The 22,010-nt window shown below is 48.4% G+C and overlaps 1 protein-coding gene across 2 annotated transcripts in view; it reads right to left on the bottom strand.

Annotated features, from left to right (window-relative positions):
- TSHZ2 (teashirt zinc finger homeobox 2) overlaps positions 1 to 22,010 on the bottom strand; it is a 453,628-nt gene that overhangs the window by 170,418 nt on the left and 261,200 nt on the right. Inside the window, exon 2 of one of the 2 annotated variants that reach the window (XM_047770838.1) lies at positions 18,064 to 21,012. In XM_047770838.1, coding sequence (XP_047626794.1) covers positions 18,064 to 21,012 — 2,949 coding nt within the window. Of the gene's footprint in view, positions 1 to 14,970; positions 21,013 to 22,010 lie in introns of those variants that run through there. The other variant, XM_047770837.1, reaches the window with a different exon arrangement.

A 22,010-nucleotide genomic window follows, 5' to 3' on the forward strand; every position in this document is an offset into this window, starting at 1 on the left:
AAAACAGCCCAGTATGCAGGGCCCAGGCTTTTGAAAGTGGCCAGAGACACAACAGGACAGCCTTCCCATGCAATGGATGCGAAAGAGAAAACAGGCATTGATTGAGCGCTACTGTGTGCAGTGTGCTAGGAGCTTCCTTATCTCTTTCTCACTTAACCAGAGGCTTTTAGTGGGGACATTATCCCCATTTATTGATGAGGAAACTGATGTTGAGGGTAAGCCCCTGGAATAGAGAGTGTTCAAATCCTACTATGAGCTGGACTTCAGAAAGGTCTGCAAGCTGCTGCGGGTGACACAACTAATAAATAGCAGCGCTGAGATGTGAGCCTCGGTCTGATGCCGGAGACAGTGAGTCTTCTCGTTGCCCCTTCCAGGCTGGCAATCAGAAGGAAGACGTACAAACTGGCTAACCGGTGGCTACGTGCACTGCTCTTTGCTTATGAGGCAGGCACTCCCGTCCTTTGCCTGAGTAACAAGGTGGATTCATTCCCTTCTCAGATCAGGCAGGAGCCTGGTGCAGTGGAACCCACCTGGAGAGGGCGCTGTAGAGATGCCCGAGGACCCCTTCTCTCACATCCTCCGAACCACTTCCGGGCTTCTGAGTGTTTTCCCTTTTGACAGATGCAACTCGTCAGTGGACAGCGCACAGCTACTGCAGCTGCTTTGTCTGCAGGTGCCTCGTGCCCCCAGTGCCTGCGCGCTTATGCTCCCGGGACGGCCTTGCACCAGTGACTGACTGAGGTGGGAGAACCAGAGTCCCGGCCCCTCGCACAGTTGGTTGAACTCAGAGGCAGAATAAACACCCTAGAGTTCGCCCGTGGGATCTGGCTGAGGTTGGGGCTTTGCCCGGCTTTTCCCCCTTCCTGTCTGCTTCTCTGCTCCCGCCCTGGCTTCTCCTGAGAGCCTGTTCCTAAGAAATCGCTTGCCCAGGAACCATGACGTTGGAGTCTGCTCCTGGGACCTCCACCCAAGACGTTATCCTTCCAGACCAGGGGCTGGCAAATGGCAGCCTGTGGGCCATATCCGGCCCATCGCCTGTTTTATAAACAAAGTATTATTGAAACTCAGCCACAGCTACTCATTTATGCATCTTTGTTTAGGAAGGGCAGAGTTGAGCACCTGTGATAAACACTGCACGGCCCGCAAAGCCTCCAATATTGACTATGTGGTCTTTTAACAAAACAAGCTGGCCCGCACCTGTGCTGGCTCCTGCTTTGGGCACACCGAGCCCTGTCGCACCTCAGGAACTCTGCAGGTGCTGAGCTTCTGCCTGCCATGCTCGTTCCCTGACTCCGTGGACCATCAGGTGCTTCTCTTTTTAGATCTGGGCAAAAATGTCCCTTCCTAAGAAAGGCCTTCCCCGCCCACCCACCTAAAGCAGTCTTCCCCTTCCTTATGCCACTGCCCTGTATTCTGGACACTTGCAGGGCTGAAATTCTTGCCTTTGTTTATTGGCTCTTGTTCCCTGCACTTTTGACGACTGGCTCCACAACGGGGAGAGACCTTCGCTGTCTTGCTCCTTTCCAGACCCCAGTGCCTGTACACAGTGTGCCCTCAAAAATACCTGCTGACTGACGGATGAGAAGAGTGGGAAAGTCTCCAGTGGGCTGCATCCATTCCAGTTGGATTTAGAAGTCAGGTGGTCCGTTTGGATGCTGCTGGGTGATTCCCTCTTCATTTTGAATCCTTACCCCCAAAGTGAGGGGAACATATTTCATTCTTGAGCCATATTAGTGCCTAGACATTTATGACCTCTGGTATTAATTTGCTTGTTTTGCCACATTATATAATGGGAGGTCACTTTATGTTATAAGCTGTAATATTTGAATTTTATGATATAAATTGACCTGCTTCAGGAACCTGGATATAAAAAGTCTTGCTGTCAAGGGATCAAGAAAAAGCGATGCTGTGTTAATGGCTTAACTGATGCCTTAATTTCACAAAGTTTGTGTGGAGGGTTTAATATGTAGAGGGTTCATGTTTGAGGTCTTCAAGGAGCTTCCTGGCAAGGAAAGCAATGCACACACCCACACATACACAGCTACGGTCCATCTGTGCAGGTAGCTGCCAGAATCATCTAAAATGCCAGTCGGGTCATATCCTTCCTCTATTAAAAACCCTCTGCAATGAACTTAGAATAATCTAAACTCACCACCATGGCCTGTACAACTGGGTCTGTGCTAAACATTTAAAATTATTTTGCCTGGAGATCATGGAGTTCTAGCAACACAGTCCTTCTTTCAGTTTCCCTAAACACTTCCATCCTTTACTTGCCTCCAGGCCTTTGCACATGCTGCCCCTGTGTGAAATCCTCTTATCATTAGTTCCAGGACCGGCTCCTGCAATCTTGCATGTCTCACTTGTCACCTCTCAAAGAAGCCTTCCTGTAGCATCTGAAGTAAATTTGCACTACTGCTACCCAGGCGCTCAGCACTTTATTTATTTTCCTCATGGGATCTGAAATTATCTTGTTTATTAACTTGTTTTCTTGTTTATTTTTCTCCTCAAGATAAGCAAGAGGCTCCTACACGATTGGTGGGAATGTAAATTGGTACGACCACTATGGAAAACAGTATGGAGGTTCCTCGGCAAACTAACAATAGAACTACCATATGATCCAGCAATCCCACTCCTGGGCATACATCCAGACAAAAGTATAATTCAAAAAGATATAGGCACCGCTATGCACAATAGCAAGATCTGGAAACAACCTACACGTCCTTTGATAGATGAATGGCTTAAGATGTGCTAAATATATACAATGGAATACTACTCTCAGCCATAAAAAGAAAGACAGAATGCCATTCATGGAAACATGGATGCAACTAGACTCTCATACTAAGTGAAGTAATTCAGATAGATTAGGACAAATACCATATGATAATCGCTTATATGTGGAATCTAAAATATGGCACAAATGCGCCTGTCTACAAAACAGAAACAGACTCACAGACATAGAGAACAGACTTGTGGTTGCCAAGAGGGAGGGGAGAGGGAGTGGGATGGACGGGGAGTTTGGGGTTGGTAGATGCAAACTGTTACCTTTAGAATGGATAAGCAATGAGGTCCTGCTGTATAGCACAGGGAACTATACCCAATCTCTTGAGACACACCATGATGGAAAATAATACCAAAAAAGGATATATATATATATATATATATGCATAACTGAGTCACTTTGCTGTACAGCAGATATTGGTGCAACATTGTAAGTCAACTATATTTTAATAATACACAAAGATATGTGAGGGGAAGAGAAAGGCTGTCTGTTCATCACTGTATCCTTGGAGTCCAACACAGTTCCAGACACAAAGAAAGGCACACACACACGTAACATAACATCAGATAGTTGTAAATCTAATTAGGTAAACAATCAGGGTTATGAGAAAAAGATGTGAGAGGGCTGGATGGCTTCAGATCAGGGGTTGTCAAACTGTGACCTGTGGGCCGAATCTATCCCTTGTCCTTATGGGGCCCACAAACTAAAAATGGTTTTTGTATTTTTAAATGATTGGGAAAAAAGTCAAAAGAAGAACACTATTTTAATGACCTAGGGAAATTATATGAAGTTCAAATTTCAGGGTCCGTTGATAAAGTTTTATCGGCACATAGCCACACACATTCACCTCCGTATCACCTGTTACCGATTTTATGCTCCAACCGCAGGCTGAGCAGTTGTGATGGACACCCTACGGCTCAACCCTGAAGATATCTACATTCTGGCCCTTTGGAAAAAAGTTTTCTGACTCCTGCTGTAGGTGGGTTTTCAGTGAAGAGTCTTTAAAGAAGATCATGTTTAAGTTGAGAATTAAGTGACGGGAATATCGAGTATAAGGTTCAGAAAGGCTACGGTTGACGTCTTGAGATAAACACTCATGAAATGGTCGCTCTTCTCATTATGATAGAAGCTTTGAATTAGGACTTTTGGTCTGGCAGTTGTGTGCTGGGCGAACTGGCACAGGGCGGTGAGGAGAGCTGAGAAGGTCTGCAGGTGACTGGCCACTGCAGCAGTCCTTGTAAGAGGTAGGATGCCTTTGACTAACCCAGCTGCAGTGGAAACAGAGGTGGAAGGGGTGAAATGGACAAAGCATTGCGGGGGCCATTCAAGAAAAAATAGTGATGGAATGGAGAGTGGTGGGGCAGATAAGGGAAAGAGGAAGGTCCCTGAATCCTAAGCTAGGCTACCATGAGAGCAGTGGACACTGCAGAATCAGAAGTAGATGTCAGGAGAATAAAAAGCTGGCCTGGGTCAACCTTGACTAAGATGAGTTGGATTCAAGCCCACCCTGCCCCAGGGCCCCAAACAACTGATATCACAACCCCTCTGAAAGACTAATCTCAGCCCAAGTTGTAAAGTGCTGACTCCACCTGCTTCCAGGAGTGTGCATTTGATTCAGGCTGGAGAGAGCATCTCATTCTCCTGGACACAGAGTATGTGAGCCCACAGCCCAGTTAAACTCAGCCTCCATATTCGATAGGCACTCTTAGGAAATGGGCGCTCTTTGCACTAAAACTCTTAAACTGCAAAGAAGTAACTCTGGAGCTGGTCTGGGCAATCTTGTCATTTGCCTGAAAAGAAAGTCCACCGAGGGGAATTCTAAGCTGAAAGACCAGGTTCTGGTGACAGACCTGCTTTGAACCTAGATGTCATCTGTGCACGAAACCAACTCCGTCCTTGAACAGCCAGCAACTTCCCTGTTTTACGTAAGTTTGGTTTGCAGTCATTTATAAACAAGAGATTTTGATAAACACAATTTGGTGTTAACAAGCTGAACAGTTTTGACTATTGCTTCCCAAATAATTACACAGCCCATCTTTTCAGAGTTAAGGAAGGTACTGAGCTTAGGTCCAGGGGACGACCTATTCCCCTGTCAGTCAACGCTCTTCAGAAGGAACAGTCTTCCCGATACAGTCGAAACAACTGAGTTGATGCGACCTACCCCTTTAAGTGAGCTCGGCAGAGTTGTGCAAACTTCCAGGCCACCTCCTGCCTCCCTAGATTTTGGTCCTTTCCTTGTATTGCCCTGTGCTCAGCTTCTGCTCTCTCTTCAGCGCCTCGAATGGAAGATCCATGGCCTCGCCCTCTGGGTTTGACTTGATTTTTGTACACGAAGCTGAATCTCCCTGACCGTTTATGCTACTTCCTCACCCAGAGTGTCAGATAGGCTCGAACACTGCATGAGAGTTAACGGGAACAAAATGGAGAGCGCTTACAACCTGCTAGGCACTGTGCATAAAGCTGCGCTTCTCCAAGTGTTGTCTTGGACCAGCATTCCGTATCATCGGAGAACTTGTCAGAAACTCAGATTATCTGCCCCCGGCCCCCCATGGAATCTGACACTCTGGGGAGGGGGCTCAGCCACCTGGTTTAACACCCCCACCCCCGTCAGTGACTCTGATGTGCACCACTCACACGACACGTCACCCTCTCACAGTCTGAGAACCACTGGCTTCAAGCATTCTTCAGCCTATCTTTTGCAACCCTCTTTATCCACCTCTTTATCCCAATTTTATAGATGAAGAAACTCGTTTTGGAGAGATACAGACCTGTGTTCTTCTTGCTTGGGAGTGGTGCAGTCAAACCCAGGCAGCCTGGCCCACAAACCTCAGGGCTTCCCAGCAAAGGGTGGACATGACCACTAAGCATCCATGTTTCCCAAGCAGAGTGCCTGGCTCATTTTCAGTGGGCTGGCAGAGACACTGCCTCAGACTGACCTGTCCTATGGCCTTTTTGCTGATTCCTGGTGAGTTTTAGGACACATTTCTCCACCTCCAGAATTTTGCACTTAAAAATTGTTTTTGAAGAAAGAAAGAGAGAAAGAGAGAAAGAGAGAAAGAGAGAAAGAGAGAAAGAGAGAAAGAGAGAAAGAGAGAAAGAAAGAAAGAAAGAAAGAAAGAAAGAAAGAAAGAAAGAAAGAAAGAAAGAAAGAAAGGAAGGAAGGAAGGAAGGAAGGAAGGAAGGAAGGAAGGAAGGAAGGATGGAAGGAAGGAAGGAAGCCACAGAATAGAATCCCAACCAATCCTCTGTTCAGGTCCACAGGGGTCCTAGAGATGGCTTGGCACACGGAGGACTCTGGGATCATCAGCTTGCAATCTCCTCTCTTAAAAATCGGCTCCCCCTTCTAAGTTCCCTTTTTTGTTCACTGCGTCTCTCCCCAGTTAATACCGTGTGGTTACAGATGCCACTTAGCTTGCAGTGATTTATAAGCAATCGCTAATGTTCAGTTGTAATTTCCCATTTCAGATGCGAAAATGGCTCATCACATTCACCACAAGGGCCTCTCTACAATGATATATAATTTAAAAATTAACACAAGGACAGAGGAGACTCTGCATTTCTGAACTGGGAACTTAGAGATTCAGAGGTTAGAACTTGATAAGGTGAGCTCAAGGAATTAGATGCGTTATTAAAGCAAATGCCTCTCTTCCTGACTTCGGAGGTTTTTCTAGCATCTTCCAGTTCACTTGGACTTGTCAGTGCAAGCCCACGAGTGGTATATTTACCTTAGGGTATTTCCCCCCCACTGTTAGGGACATTCTCTAATTCCTGACACAGACCTTTCTGATATAAACCAGGCTGTTAGAAAGCAGGCAAAGCAGGAAAAAAAAAAAAAAATCAATGCTGGATCTCCAGCAGGGAACAAACAGACCTGAACAGTAAGACCAACAAGAGCTTGTGGTGATTCTCTGGGCAGCGTCAGTGGTGCTGGGTGGAGCTGGACCCTGAAGCCCTGGGGAAGCAGAGACGGGGACAGTGACAAGGACAGAGGTAGGGGGGAAAAGAAAAGGCAGGGAAAGAGAATGTGAGCTGGTGCAAGAAGAAAATACGAGGGTAATGTTTCTGCATGTGTAACACTCGAAATTCTTTGGGGTTTGTATTGGTTGAACTGTTCATGGCCTTGTGACCAGTGGTTTCCTGGGCTGCTCCGGCATCATGTGGTTGCAGGCATGGATTGCCAATTTATTGATATTTGACATCTGCATCAGCCTTCCTCTGATCAACAGAACTCTCTGCCGCCAAACTGAATAATTACAGAAGATCTCAGCAGTCACGGGGATGCCAAAAAGGTCATTAAATCATCTTGAAAGAACAATGTGTGCCTCCATTTCATCTTGCCAGTGAATCTTCTGTCGAAGTCGGGACCACCTAGTGTTGACGCTCAGGGGAGGGGGGCCGAATTACAGAACGGAGAGAGGAATTAAATTAGGATTGAAAAATAGGAAGACGAGCACAGCAGGGACCTTTTCTTTTGTATTTCATAATCCTAGAGAAGCATCAAAAGAGGGGTTTACTTTTATCCCAATGGCTTCTTCTTGGCAAAGAGGCAGTCGGGGCATGCTTGGGACTTGAAGGGGGTCTGGGGAGCTGTGGGAAGAGCAGTCGTAGGTCCTCCGGTGCCCACGCAGGGCCCCAGGGTGTGAGGCCGACAGGATTTGTCCTAATCTCCTCCACGTCTTCTTCGCAGACAAGCTCGGCCCCAAGGGGCCCGGAATCCCCTCGGCCCTGCTAGTCCCTCTCCATGCTCTCTGCCTCCACTGCAGTCCGGATGCCACCAGCTCCCTCTCACCTCCCCGCAGCCTCCTCACTGGCCTCCCGCTTCTCTCTTGACGCCCCTCACGCCCTCTGCGCAGTAGCCAGTAGCCGGAGCGACCTTCTAAGAGAAAGTAGATCAGAGTACCCTCCTGCTTAACCCCCTTGATGGCATCCTGCCATGCTTAGAAAAAAACATCTGAGGTTCTTAGAATGTTCTATGAAGCCCTGACTTGCTTCATGCCCCCTCTCCCACCCCGACTCACGCCTCAATCCTCCAGCCCCAGCTGTCGACATTCTGCCTTTTCTGAATGAGACACACCAACCCCCTCTTCCTGTTTTCCTGTCTGGAATGTTCTGCCGTCCATCTGTCACCATGCCCAGCTCCCTCTCAACCTCCTCCTCTCCTCCCCTGATGCCCCACCCCTACTTAATGTAGGGGCCCCGTCACAGTCCCCACACTGTCCTGTATGTCCTTGGCAGCCTCTCATTCTTAGAAATTACTGACTTTTATTTTTGTGCTCAATAAATGTTAGTCTTTAGAACTGTTATCACCCCAGGTGCTCTGACCAGAATGAAAGGGCTGGGCTTTTCTCATCCTAGGGGGCGCCCAGCCCTCAGGACACGCCTGGTACAGGGCAGATGCCCCCAGGGGATGGAGGAGCTGGTGGCTGAACGAAGCTCCCTGATGCACCTGCGGCAGAAAATGCAGAACTTGACTCTTCACATGAAGGCATGGCTTGTCACTCCTCCCATGGGCACTGGCACCTCCAGAGAAGCAGTTCTTAGTGCCCACACAGGCTTCACGGTGGCATCTGGACAAACCATTTTTTTACCGCGAGCTGGAAATGTTTCTCACTTCCTCATTCTTTTCCGGGCTGTGCAACGATGGAAGATTTCTTCCCATTGGGCTTCCAATTACATGCTGGCCATGGTGCCGAGGGGTTCACGTGCTTCATCTATTTCTCTGCCTCCTTGATGAGTCACATGGGCTTTACTGTCTCATCACACATGGGGAACGTCAAAGGCTCCCTCAGCTATGATCGCCTCCTAGATACCCGGCTTTCCTTCTTCCTCCCTTCCTCCCTTTCCTCCTTCCTTCCTCTCTCTCTCCCTCTCTTTCTTCCTTCTTTCTTTCCCTCCCTCCTTCCATCCTCCCTCCCCTCCTTCCTCTTCCCCCAACATTTACACCCTGTGTAGAAAGAGCCAACCAGAAGCACCCCCGCCCTCCAGGAGCTTTGAGGTGGGCATCAGCTTCAAGTCCACTATAAACTGTCAGCTCAGGTCCAAGTCCAGGGCTCCACCTCTGCCCAGCCCTGCAGAGTCAATGTCATGGGAATGATGTTAAAGCATTTCAATAAAGCAAAGCTGCCTGGAGCATCTGTTTCTCTGAGGCTCACTAGACAAGTTTATGCACCCAAGCAGAAGCCATCGTCTGCAGAGGCACCAGCTTCCCTACCTGCTCAGCCTCCTCTCTCTCCATCTTCGCCCATCCTGGGCGCCCACTACACTGGACATGCTTCCTCTGGGATGAGCCCTCTCTCTCTTTCACTTGCAAGGCTTCACTCTTGCCATCGCTTTTTCTCCCCCTGGCAGGCTCCTCCTCAAATCCCAGACTCAGCCTGGATCTCTGCTCATTTGGCCAGGCTTCCTCCAGCCCAGGACTTTCCCTGCAGTGGCTCATGGTAAATCCCGGGGTGTGTGGGGGGGATGCTGCCCTTGTCCTGTGACCCTCACCACCAGTCGCCAGGATGTTCGCCACGCTGCTGTCACCCTAGCACTGGCCCCAGCCCCCAACACCTTCTCCTCTCCAATGACGGTTTCCGCATTTGTTCTTCCCCAGTGGAGGTTCCTGGGACAGGAAACGTGCGTCGGTACCAGCCCATTCAAATCGCGGTCCTCCTCGATCATTAGACACGTTCGCCCGCCCTCAGGTCTAGGAGTGCTGTATTTTAACACTGATGAGGGACCCTCTTAAATCAAGGATTTCTCTGTGCCCGATACGGTACGAGGAGGACACTTTTAAAGAAAATGTCCTTATAACACAATGTGAGGCCAGACTGAATGCAGCCACTTGATGGAAGAGGCGGCTGAGGGTCAGAGAGGCCACGTGACCTGCCCCAGGTCTCTTAGCTAAAAAGTGGAGGCCAGGCCTCAAGCAGTGCCAGGGCCCACGGTCCTCCCCACCGAGCTTAGCCTCCACGTGCTTCCTGTTTGGAATTTCCTCGCATCGGGAAGGCTCCATCTCCCCGCACTTTCACGCCACGCCCTCCCTCCACTTCCAAAGTCCCCTCACTTTTTATCCTCTCGCACTTCTGGGATGACGAGGTTCTGATTGGTCTTTGACTTCTAAGCCCCAGCAAACGCTATCCAATAGGGACCCGTCTCCATGGTTACCGAAAACCAGAGACTCCACAAGAAGGAGGCAAAGGGGGCTGTGGAGGCTACGGCCGATCTGGGAAGGGAGGGAGTCATAAACAATTAAACATGACAAAATCCTCCGGTGAATAAAAATAGAATTATTTGACTGTGAAATCGAGTAATGTAGCATTGAAAATAGCATAACCTGAAACATCATTTTTTTTTTCTCCATAGATGAAAAAATACCAGATAAAGCCATGCACATGGAAAGTGCCAATTTGCTGGAGGGCCTGAGTGGTAGAAAGTTGTCTATGTCAAAAAGTTGAGCTTTCGGGATATTAAAACTTCTTGTTGTTGTTGCCCATTCATCTCCGCTCCCACGTAAGGAACTGGTGGACGGGGTTCACTGGGGTGTGGCATCCAGAGGAATTTAACCCAGGGGGTACTGGAAAGGTGGTGGGAGAGGTTTCATCCAAAATTCCGGCTTGAGATGGATGGTCATGTCTCCATAGATTTCCAGCTCTGCCCTCTTACTAGCTGTGTGACCTTATTGTCACTTCCCTCTCTGAGGCTGGTTTCTTCACCTCTAAGCTGGGTGAGATCATAGTTCCTTCTTTATAGAGTTTCAGGTTAAGATTCACTGAGATAATATACATCAAGGGCCTAGCACAATAGCCAGGATACTGTAGATGCTCAAGAACTGTCAATCCCCTCTCCGTATCAATGACCAGGATGTGGTAATAGCGGGCACTGTGCCAGGTGCTGCTGTAACCTTTCTCTTACCAGACTAAGTACCACCACCACCACCATCATCACTTGTACTGACACGCCCCGAGGACCAATGCAGATCTCCTAAGCAGGACACAGCATCGGTGATGGTGGACTGGAGCAAATGAAAATTTTCAAGGTAGCTGGTGGCAGAGAGAAACGAGGAGTCAGAGGTGAAGAAATGCAGGTTAATGCTACATGGCATCCTTTTCTGGGGCTGCCCACATGCCACCGAATGCTTCCCTCTTCCCCCCAGAGCTATTTTGGCTAAATCTGTACTCACAGTCTCTCCTTATTGCTTCAAGTCAGATGGCACAGTCCATCTCACATCTTGATCTAAGCCCTAAGCAAACAAAAGAGCAGTTTTTGGAGGCAGGTGATCAAGGTGGGCTCGAGAGAGGAGAGTGGCATTCGTCCAGCCCTTGCTCTGTGGACCAGACCCAGCACGGAGCCCTGCCCAGAACGTGCACTGTTTGACCTAGTAGTCCTGGACACAAGCTTCGCTGGGACAAAGGGGCTGCACTGAGGGCCACCCGATCTTCGCCTGTCTATCTAATCAATCTGCACATAGATGATTTTTTTGTTTTCACAGCACCGCTAGATTAGCCCCATAGAAGGGTCCTCTGGGCCTAAATGTATCATATGCTTCCTGCCAGTGAAGGCAAAAACAAAAACAAAGAAATAAACAAAGAAATAATGAATATTCCAGGAAAAACAACCCCCGACACTTCCCACAGGACCTTGGATTCCTAGGCTTGGGAAGTGAATGTTCTCAACAGGAGCACAAAGTTCTCTAATCCGCCCACCCCCAAAAGTGACATGCGCCTTGGGCTCCCGGCCTCCCCATTTCCTGCCAGGTGAGCCCCGCATAACATTTACACTGGATTTAATAGGAGAACATGACATGCCGTGATTTTCAACAAATTCCTGTTCTTTCAGAGGAAGGGCCAGGAAAGAAAGCACCGCACCCCGAATCCTCTTCTGTTGTGGTGCCCTTAACGCAGTCCGTTCTCTCCGTGGCCCACACATCACTTAACAAACGGCCCCGCGATGCTTGCAGGGCGTGGCGTGGCGACTGATTTAAAATCCCCGCATTGCTAAAAACTGCATTGTTCTTCATCAAGTTGAGTCATTTTTATGGGAAGTGTCAAGCTCCCTAACAAATAACTCCTGCCAGACAAATCAAGTTCCTCGTCTTAGAGCCGCGGCTAAATAGTTTATAGCTTTAATCTGCTCACCGAGGTGTGCAGTCTATGACAGTAATTATAAATGCAAGGAGAAATTATAGCTGAATGCTTTAACTGCATTAGGAGCCGTGTGATGAACAATCATGAGCGTCTGCTCATTTCCAACAATAGAGGGCAAGTTGGTGTCACTGCATTAGAGAGATTTCAGTTCTGCATGGCTTTTTCTCTCATTTACCACGGAATGTCACTTGTCTCCTAGAAAGTCGGAAAAAAGCGCCGTGGAACGCTTTAAACTTGATCGTTAGGGGAAAAAAAGACAAAGAGAGAAATGCGGTAGAAAACGGTTTGTCATCATGACTTCTGGGGTTTTTGTTTTTGTTTTTTCTGTTTTGTTTAGTGGCAGGTTCAGTTTCAAATTAGTTCATGGCGGGTAAATGCTTGTTTACTTACGAGGGGCCTTAAAAAAAATCCCGCCCCCCCCCAAGCCATTTTTTGAAAAATCTTGATAAGGAAAGCTGTCTTTCAGTGAAGGGCAAGTTCAAAATCCACCCAGGCCGAGGCCGGGTGATTGTGCGTCTCCGCCAGATCCTGGTTCCCGTCTGTATCTACCTAAGCTAATGACACAATTTAGCTCTTTATTTTCCCCTCCTCACTTTTGCAGAAAGACGTTTTTAATTTAGCTGAAGAATTACACAAATGTATTTTAAAGACATAAATCCATATAAAAAATATGAGCTAATTAAAACATTGCACTCCCTGTCGCTCATGGATTTTCAATTTAGCGAAAGAAAAAAGAATTGCATCTGGTTAAATGAAAAGATGATACTGATGGCAGATTGGAGTAAATGAAAAATAATGTTACTCTATATTAAAGCACCAAATTATATCCGTCAGGATTGAGCATTCGAAAGTCCCAATGAGGGGGGAAAGTGCAACGGAGACAGAGACGCATCGACGCAAAAGGGGTGGGGGGGGCAGGTCGCTTGGATGAAATGGAGCTGTGAAAAGCACCGCATTAGAAAAGCCTCGATCTTGTGGCTGACCCTGTCTCTGAATTCTTAGTTTGCTTTCCCCAAAGAGGAGTCAGGATGAGGATTGAAAAAAAAAATGCTCCCATATCTATTTTCCCTGGAACTTGGGTCATTTCTTGGTGACATGCTATATGGTATCCGACTGAATAAGGAAATTACACTAAAGAGCAGGAGGAAGGGTGGCTTCCTCCCCCAGGTCAGCCCCGGTGGATGTTTGCTTGTGGTATTCGGCTTGCAGCTGGAGCCTCCCAGAGGCCAAGCAGTGCCCCTGACATCTCGCCCCTCTTATGCCACATTTTACGGACTTTTTTCTACACTGCTGGATGAATACCTGGCCTCGAGTAGCACCTGGAAGCCATCAGGCAAGATGGAGCATCCAAGAGGCAGAAGAAACTTGATGGGTATTGGGCAGTCCTGGGTTCGAATCCCACTCTACACGTCCTGTGTGTAGACTAGTCACGAGAGCTTTGGAGCGCTTTGTAAAATCCGGATGACATGAATAGCCACGCCCGGCTCCTAGAAAGAGGCCGGTCGGTGGTAGTTTTGCTGTCATTGCTGTCGTTATCATTATAGGCTAGGCCAAGGTTTCCTTGGCGGCACCTGCCTGTAGTAATAATTAGCTCAACTTGGGATAAGTGTCTGTAAGTTCTGGACACTTCAGGTGAAGCTGAAGAACACAGGAGGGACCTGCAGACAGACACTGCCTGGAACTAACTTTTCTTGTGAACCTACTATGTGCCAGGATTTCTGGAAAAGAATTTCATATATTTACTTAATACTCATAACTTTTCCATAAGGGGGAGCATTAGGTCCGCGGTTTATAGACATAGACATGGGGATATCTTTGAGACAGTGGGTGAGTTAGGTTTGAACCCAGGCCTGAGGGCCTCGGCTGCCCTAACGTCGCACTGCCCCTGGCACCACCACTCCCCTCCTTGGTTCTCCTGGGGCCGGGATGATGCTCCATTCAGCGTGTGCCCCAGAGATGCCCAACGCTGTGTCTGCCACTAGCCTCCTTTGAGCAGACTCTCGTCTTGGTCACTAGATTATTTCCTGGGATGAGAACCGTGCTGGGCACAGAGTGATGGCTTTCTAGATGGATGATAATGCAATCGTGAGGCTCAGAGATGGTGAGAATTTGAGAAATTCATGCAGAATCTCTCTGCTTCCATTTCTTTGCCTGTAACACGGCTAAGTGAACCCCGACCGCACAGGGCTGTTTGTGGGAATCGAGTGAAATAGTGTCTGTGATGTGCTTGCTGCAGGCCCTGCACGTTTCGTTGGTATCAGCAGCAGGACTGTGGCCTCACCTTATATGTATCCTTAGCTACTAGAGTCTGTGCACAGTAAAAGCACAACCACTATTCGCTGAAAGATCAAAGAAATGCAGGGAGAGAAGGAAGGAAGGAAAGAAGGCAGGAAGGCAGGAAGGGAGATGGGAGGCGCAAAGAAAGACTATCATTTACTGGATGAGGGCAAGGCTGAAGCCGACTACAGACATTAATTAGAAAGCTCATTGTGCTCTTCCCAGGCTGCCATATAAACCATGCTGTTGGGGTTGCCAGATTTAACAAATAAAAATACCGAATGCCCAGTTAAATTTGAATCTCTGATAAACACTGAACGCTTTCGGAGCATAAACACGGCCCATGCAATATCTGGGACATGCTTATGCTACAGTCTTAGGTCATTTACCTGAGACGCTGATTTAACTGGACATCCTGTATTTTATCTGGAAAACTTACATGCTGGTCACCTGAACACAAATTTTTAAAAATCAAATCAACCACAACAAAGGTGGCAGCTTATTGGACTAGAATTCATTCCCGCCACCAATTTAAAAGCCGGGTGTGCTGCTAAACTTGTGCACGATGTTACATGGTAATGACTATAATTTCAAGTCCTTATGCATTTCAGACTCGATTTGCTCTTTGTTTAATTTCTATGATTCAAGAGCATGTAGGTTTTAAAGGTATATACAAAGGCCTATTGAAATTGTTTTAGATTACTTATGCCCTAAATTAGGAATGCACATTTAACATTTTCTAATTAATTTTTAATGAAAAGAGGTATTTAATATTTGGCAGAGAAGTTTGCAGAATTTAAGACCTATCTAAGAAAGGAAAGAAAATTCAGGTCAAAACTTGCATCTCATAGATACAGTCAAGTTCCCAAATTTCCCATCAAATCTTGACCCTGCTTCCTAAAACATGTCATCTTGTACAATTTGTGCTATCAGGCATACCCACTAAAATTAGAATTCCACATAACAGTGATCTCTTTCTGTGACCATTTAAAAACATATATGCATAATTCTAAGCAGCGGGCAAGTTTTGCTTCAGGAGTTCTAATCGAGGACCATGCGGTGGAGGGACTCTGTTCGAGGTGACCAAAACATCAGAACGCCACCTTTGCGCAGGTGTGGGACCCATTCAGGCAGGCGGGCATGTCTCTGGTGTCAACACAGACGCTAAGCACCAGCATCTCTTTTTGTACACACACAACGCAAATGTACTCCCATCGCTTTGAATGAATCCCAAACGCTCAAGTCCCATTTTTCTGCAGTTCTCTCTCCGCATCAGAGTAGAACAGTGTTTACAGAAGGGCGGAGCTTTGTTTTCACGTAACGGTAATTCCATAATGGGGTGCGCGGAAGGGCCAAATTAGCAATATCTATTCTGCACAAATGCAGAGGGATGACAAGAGAGCTCTCCTTTCTACGAATTTAATAGACTCTAAATACATAGAAAGGATGTATCTTTGGGTAGGTTTTCTCAAATTATTGGTTTTTCTTTGCTTCCTTAGAAGAGTTATGTGCATTTCAGATTTTGACTGAGGCTTTTTTTCCCCTCCCCATTCTCTATTTACACATTGCAATGTTTTGGCTGTGATATTAATTTTTAAAAAATGATTACAAACCTAACAGGTGGAAAACCAGTCTTTACTGCGGCACAAATACACACCATCTATTTGTCCTCTTCACCGTGGTTTGGACCGACCACTCTGGAATTGGAACCATTTCTCTCTGTGTATTCTGTGTACATCTACCTTTTAAGATCTTTTTTTTTTTTTTGAAAGACCGGAAAGGCATAATAGCAAGTTACATAAAATTTAAAATGTTATATAGCAAATAAATAGGTGTGGTGGAGCCTCAAGCTCACGCCTAGATTCAACGGATGCATTTCAGCTTCTCTTTCAATAGTGTGAGCTGAACGAGTCATGCTTGCAAAGCAAGAGATGAAACCACCAGTGATATGTTTTAATTATCATGATTAAAAACATGCAAACAAAGCAAAAGTCCTCAGTTGGGCCCAGACAACCATTCGTTATAGGAGGGGTTCCCCCTTTATCGGAAGCTCCTGGGGGAACAGCCCCGGGTTTTAACCCTTCATTTCATCCCGACTATGCCTGCATACACTGTTCTCCCTATGGGATGTGAAGTCCACCCAAAGTTACACCACTGAATACCCACCCCCGCTTGGAACTCAGAGCTCAGAGCTTGGTAGCTCCATCGAAAGCCTCCTCTTTGGAAGAAGCATTCTGACAGTAGGAGGTGGTGAGGACTTTCAAGGCTGACCCTCGAACTGCACGGGTCTGAACTGCGTGGGGCTATTTACACGTGGCTATTTTTCCATTGTACATACTACTGCACTACGCACTCTGCAGATGCAGAACTGCGGATGTGGCGGAGGCAGAGAGGGGCCTGCTACAGCTTACACAGGGATCTTCCACTGCCCAGAGGGTCGGCGCCTCCGACCCCCACGTTGTTCAAAAATCAACTGTAAACTACTACTAACTGTTCATATCTTACTGAAAACTTAACCAAAAGAGCTCATCTATAAACTAGCACGACATAAACTGGACTGGCAAGTGCTGAAGGCTTAAATCAGGCTGCACCCCCATGTTAGGGCTATGGCCTGAGGAGGAGGACAACCTGAATATGAGAGGGTCGCCGGCACATGGAAGGGGGGTATGGTGACGGAGGGGGGAGAAAAGGAAATAGAGAAAAATCCATCAAGGGCGAGGGAAAGAATTTCAGCCTTGCTCATACTCAACATCGGAAGACGGCTGGTGGGACTCGTCTGCCAAGGTATCTGACCTTGAACTCTGTCCCTTTTCCTGAAGGTGACATAGATAGTCTAGGCACTGGTGACTCTGCCAGGCCTGGAACTTCGATGAGACATGATGCAAACTATCATGACGCCGCGGGACCCCAGGTGCCTTGGCAGCGAGGGTGCAGAGCCATTTGTTTCTTTCCGTAAAATAAACTCTCAAGGCCAGGCGCTGTATCTACCTTTGTTAAACTCTGAGACTCTGAGATTAGCCTTATCTTAAGGAAAACCAAAGGGCGAGGGAAGAAAAGAAGCTTCCCCTCTTTTCATCTCAGCGTTCCGCAGAGAAGAATATTTTCCTACCTTCCGACTACAGGGCAAATTCCCTTTCGCCGGAAACCTAATGGATAGGAAGTAAACAAAGAGGAGGGAGTGGAAGGTAGCAACTGTTGCCAGTAAGCTGCAAAAAGCACTAATTACGAGTAATAATGACAAAGACAGCCTTACACTATTCACGAGCTGATTAAGAAGTCTCTGTACAGGGGCTGCCCCTAGGAACTCAACCACCTTCATTCCGTGGCTCACTTTTTTTTTTTTCTTTTTTAAATTGTCATCACTTTATAAATCATTAGTGTTACTATGGAAGGAGAGGTGGTAAAATGGAACAGTAAGGGAAGTCAGTACTTATTCATTAAACCGAGGGGTAGCCTGGGCTGGACCTTGGGAATTGGGCCCTGGGTGACGAAGGGGATCGCGTACCCCAGAGCAGTAACCCGAGAGCTCCGTCCTTCTAAACCCATTTGGTTCTATGTTCCAACGCTAATGGGGAGAAACAGAGAATCGTCAGGACCGATTCGTCCTGTTTCTAGCCGTTCATGAAAGCTAGTGCTATTCCAGCAGGCCACGGCCCTCTTGGTCTAGGGAGCCATCAGCTGCCTCTAAAAGGCCCCTTTCTAGAAGCTCCTCACAGAGGTACTGTCCCAACCACCTGGGCGCAAACCCATACCTGCAGAGTTATTCCTCATCCACGTCTGTTACAAACTGGGCATGGTGCTCGGGTGACTTGCTGTGCGTTTTGCTTAGGTGGAGTTTTACTGCATGTTTGCTCACAAATGTCCGACAGCACAACTTACACTTGAATTTAGAGTCCGTGTCCTCTTCGCCAGCTATGGTTTCCGGTGACCTCTGAGCCGACGACACCCGGGAGATCTCCTGCTCCACTTGGCTCTGCTGTTCCACGGCCATGCGGGTCATGTCCTTCATTTGGAAGCCTAGGTGAGATTCTAAGTGGCTGATGTAGGTCGAAGGCGTTCGGAACTGGGAGGCACAGTCACTGCAGTAAAAGATAGGGTGTCCTTTGTCCATGTTTTTCAGAAATTTCGTCCCGCCCGTTTTCCTAAGTTGGTACTTGACGTTGGCGAGCCAGTGGCTGATGGTGGTCATTGAGAGTCCCGTGAACTTCGAGATCTGCATTCGCTCCTGGGGACCCAGGTCGGACAGCAGGTATTTGCCCTCCGAGGTCTGGAAGAGGCTGGAGGCAAACTGAGCCTGCAGGATCAGAAGATGCTGAGGGTTCCAGTTGGACTGTCGGCCTTTCCTTTTATGCAAGGTCGAGACCTCGCTGGACACGTCCTCAAAACGCCTGACGTCCATCTCCAGCTTCACCGGAGGGACCCTGGAGGAGGCGGCGGGCTTCGGGGTGGTGGCTTTGGGCAGGACTTTGACCATGTCTGCGATGTCAGAGAGAGCGTGCTTCTGGGGTGGGGACGTGCAGGATTGTGCTTGCGAGGACTCGGCCTTCTTACTTTTGGACTTGGTCAGGTCGATGGGCTGATCGTTGTTCTCAAACAGGTAGCGTCGGGACACGCTGGCCGGCCTGGTGGAGGCAGGACTCAGAACCGGCTTGTCCATGACACTGAGACTCGACTTGTGGAACATGGCCATTGTGCTTGAGCTCGGGCTGGAGCAGGACGGGGATCGCAAGGGCTCCGTGGCTTTGCCCAGGTGATTGTTCAGGACGGACTGCAGGGCACTGAGCGGGTTGACACACGGCGGGGCCGGAGCGTGGGTGGCCAGGGCGCAGCCGTTGCTGAGAGAAGACACGGGCTCCACGGGCTGGGGTTTCTCTTTCTCGCCGCCGTCTTTCATCCGCTTGTCCTCCTCCCTCAGGGGACAGGGCTCAGCCTTTTTGGATTCTGCCGGGGGTTCGCTTTTGGGGAAAGAATCCCCCTCACTGTGGCTGAAGGACGATGCCTCTTCATGGGGACTTTCCTTCCCGCACTCCTTCGCGACTTCCTCTTTGTCTTCTGGCTCCTTCTTAACTTGAGTGTACGGGGCCAGGCTTGTGGGCACGGAAACCAGCGGCATCACTTTCCACTTGGGTGCGATTGGCCTCAACTTGTTGGCGAGGTTGGGGCGAATCTGCAGCACCTGGGAGCCCATGGGCAAAGAAGGCTTGGTGCCCTCCGACAGCTGGTAGGCCGCGTGGATGCTGGGGTACGCGCTCCAGCTGGGAGCTCCGTTCTGGGCTTTGTTGATGGCGGTGGTAACCGTGTTCTCCAATGACTTCAAAATGTCCCCCCCGCCCTTTGAGCCATCCTCCAAATCCTCCTCCCGTAGATACTGATACTTCATCGCAGGGTCTAAAGGCTTTTGGAGAGGGTCTTCATAGTCCTCGCTCTTCAGGGCTTTCTCATCCTTGCGGAGCTCCTCCGGTTTTTCTTTTTTACTCTCTCTCTTCAACTCGGTTGTAGAGGCTGTGCAGTCAGAAGCTGAGTTACTCGACGGCTTGGGAGCCAGAGAATCACTGCTTGGGGCGTCTGACAATGACTGCATCTTCTCCACGGCCAGTGGATCTAACACCAGCTGCTTCCCTTTCTTGGAGGCGGAGCTGGTGACCTTGAGAAAGTGACCGGTGACCATCATGTGGGTGGTGAGCTGCTGCAAAGTGTCATGGGAGCTCCCACACTCCATGCACTTCAAGATCTGGGACTTGCAGGCCTCAAACTGCCAGGTGTAGCTGGCCCCATTCTGGTAGCCATAGCGATTGTTGGAGGAGAGCTGCAGGCTGGCGTTCTTCTGAGCAGGAAACGGATCTGCAAACGAGCCCGTGGTCGAGTCAGGGGAACACGGCCGATTGACGTCAAAGACGCGTTTCTTCGCCGGAGTGACCATTTTTGATGAAATGGTTGGAACGGGCTCCTTCAAAGGCACTTTTTGGTAATGTTTTGTTTTGATCATGTGGACACTCAAATCTTGGAGGGAATCGAAGGAGTCGCCACAAAACATACATTTCAGAACCTTCTGAGCGTCCTCTTTGTCCATGTCCTGGAAGGCCCTTTTCCGGGGCTTGGAATAGCTCGTGGGCCTGAGCTTGTCCTTTTTGCGGTTGTCGTCTTGATAGTGGCCCGTTTCGTTCATGTGCACAGTCAGCTCCACCAAGGTGTCGTAGGCGGCGCTGCACTGCCGGCACCGGAACCTGCTGGCCCCGGTGAAGGCGGTCCCGCACATCTTACTGCTCTGCCGGTACAGCTGGACCGAGCTGAACAGGCTGGGCTTGGACACCGACCTGGGAGGCAAGTTCTGCTGCAGGCTTTTGGACAGAGCGTCCTGGTGCCAGTCGAAATCAGTCTTGCTGCTGCCATTTCGGGTGTCACAATGCCGCCTCTCGCTGTTGGACAGCTTGAAGCCAAGTCCCAGGCCGGACCAGTAGGAATCAGACAGGATGTTGGCATAGACAGCGGTCATCTTATCCATGCAACTGTGGGCTTCGGTGGGGAGCTTGGGGTGCACGCTAGCTTTCTTGTCTGAGGCATCTCGGCTGCACACGCTCTTGATGTCTGACACCTGGTCACTGGCGTCACTCAGCAAGGACTCGTTCTCGGCGTCCTGATTGGACAGATGACTCCCTGGAGAGTTCTGGTAGCTGAAGCAGCCTTTCTGCTCGGCCCCCGTCTCTAGCTCCTCGTCTGTCCCTGGGTCATTGCTGCCCTGAAGTTGAGCTACCGAGCCGCTGTCTTCCTCTTCCTCCTCCTCTTCTTTTATTTCCTCCTCTTCCTTCAGCTGTTCCTCCTGGGCGTAGCCTGCAAGAGAAGAAGAGATGAAATACCAGGAGCAGGTGACACATTCCATCCCCGTTTCTCCACGTAGGCAAAGTGCACCCCATTCGGAGCTAACAATTTCATCCACACACTTTTAGGAGCTGCAAGCGGCGGATGTAGGAAAAAGCCAAATGATATCTTTTGTGCCATCTAATGCCTCTTCTAAAAAACGGGAGAAGTCATAATTCTTTATAAATGCATGGGATCGCAACTTAATCATTTTCATGTTGAGGAAATACCACGCGAATACTCCTATAATGGGACAGTTGCTAAATTCACGTGTAAGACTTTCAGGAAAGCTGGACTGGAATTCGAATCCTGTTAAAGACGAATCTCTATGAGAAGGGTGTTGGCTCAGAAGAAAAGAACTCGACCCACGGCCTCCTCGTGTAAGGTTTACCAGGACATTTGGCTCTGTTGGCATACGATCATTTTAATACATCATTTTTGAGATGCTCAGAAGTAATTTGGATGCCTAGCCATTATATTTTTGATGGCCAGTGTCTTTTTTGTTATAACACTTTCATTTGTAGAGAGTCGCACAGCAGGAAGAGAGATTATGGAGTATCGAATAAAACCTTCCATTGATAGCTGAAAAATTATGCAAGCTCGGCAAACAGAATGATTTAAAAATAATAGCAAATGGTATTAGGATGGGAGGGTTGGGGACTATCTTATTATTCCCAAACAGAATTAGGAAGATCTTTTCAGACAAGGCTGCAAATGCCCTCTCGATCTTGTGCCTGTAATTTCAAATGCACTGTGATTTGTGGGTACCCGTCATGAGATGCCAATTATACGTTTGATTTGTAGATGCAAAATGCTACTGGGGAGGCATGCTTCCCTTCCTCCGAAAGGATTTAGGGCCAGTAATTGCGTAGGGAAAACGAAGGCCTGAGAGAGTGGGTGCACAGGGAATTAATGGGCAAATATCCATCAACGGAGATGAGGAATGTGATGCTTTATGCCCACGTGCTCAT

The sequence above is a fragment of the Phacochoerus africanus genome, chromosome 3, assembly GCF_016906955.1.
Source record: "Phacochoerus africanus isolate WHEZ1 chromosome 3, ROS_Pafr_v1, whole genome shotgun sequence".
Classification (NCBI taxonomy): domain Eukaryota; kingdom Metazoa; phylum Chordata; class Mammalia; order Artiodactyla; family Suidae; genus Phacochoerus; species Phacochoerus africanus.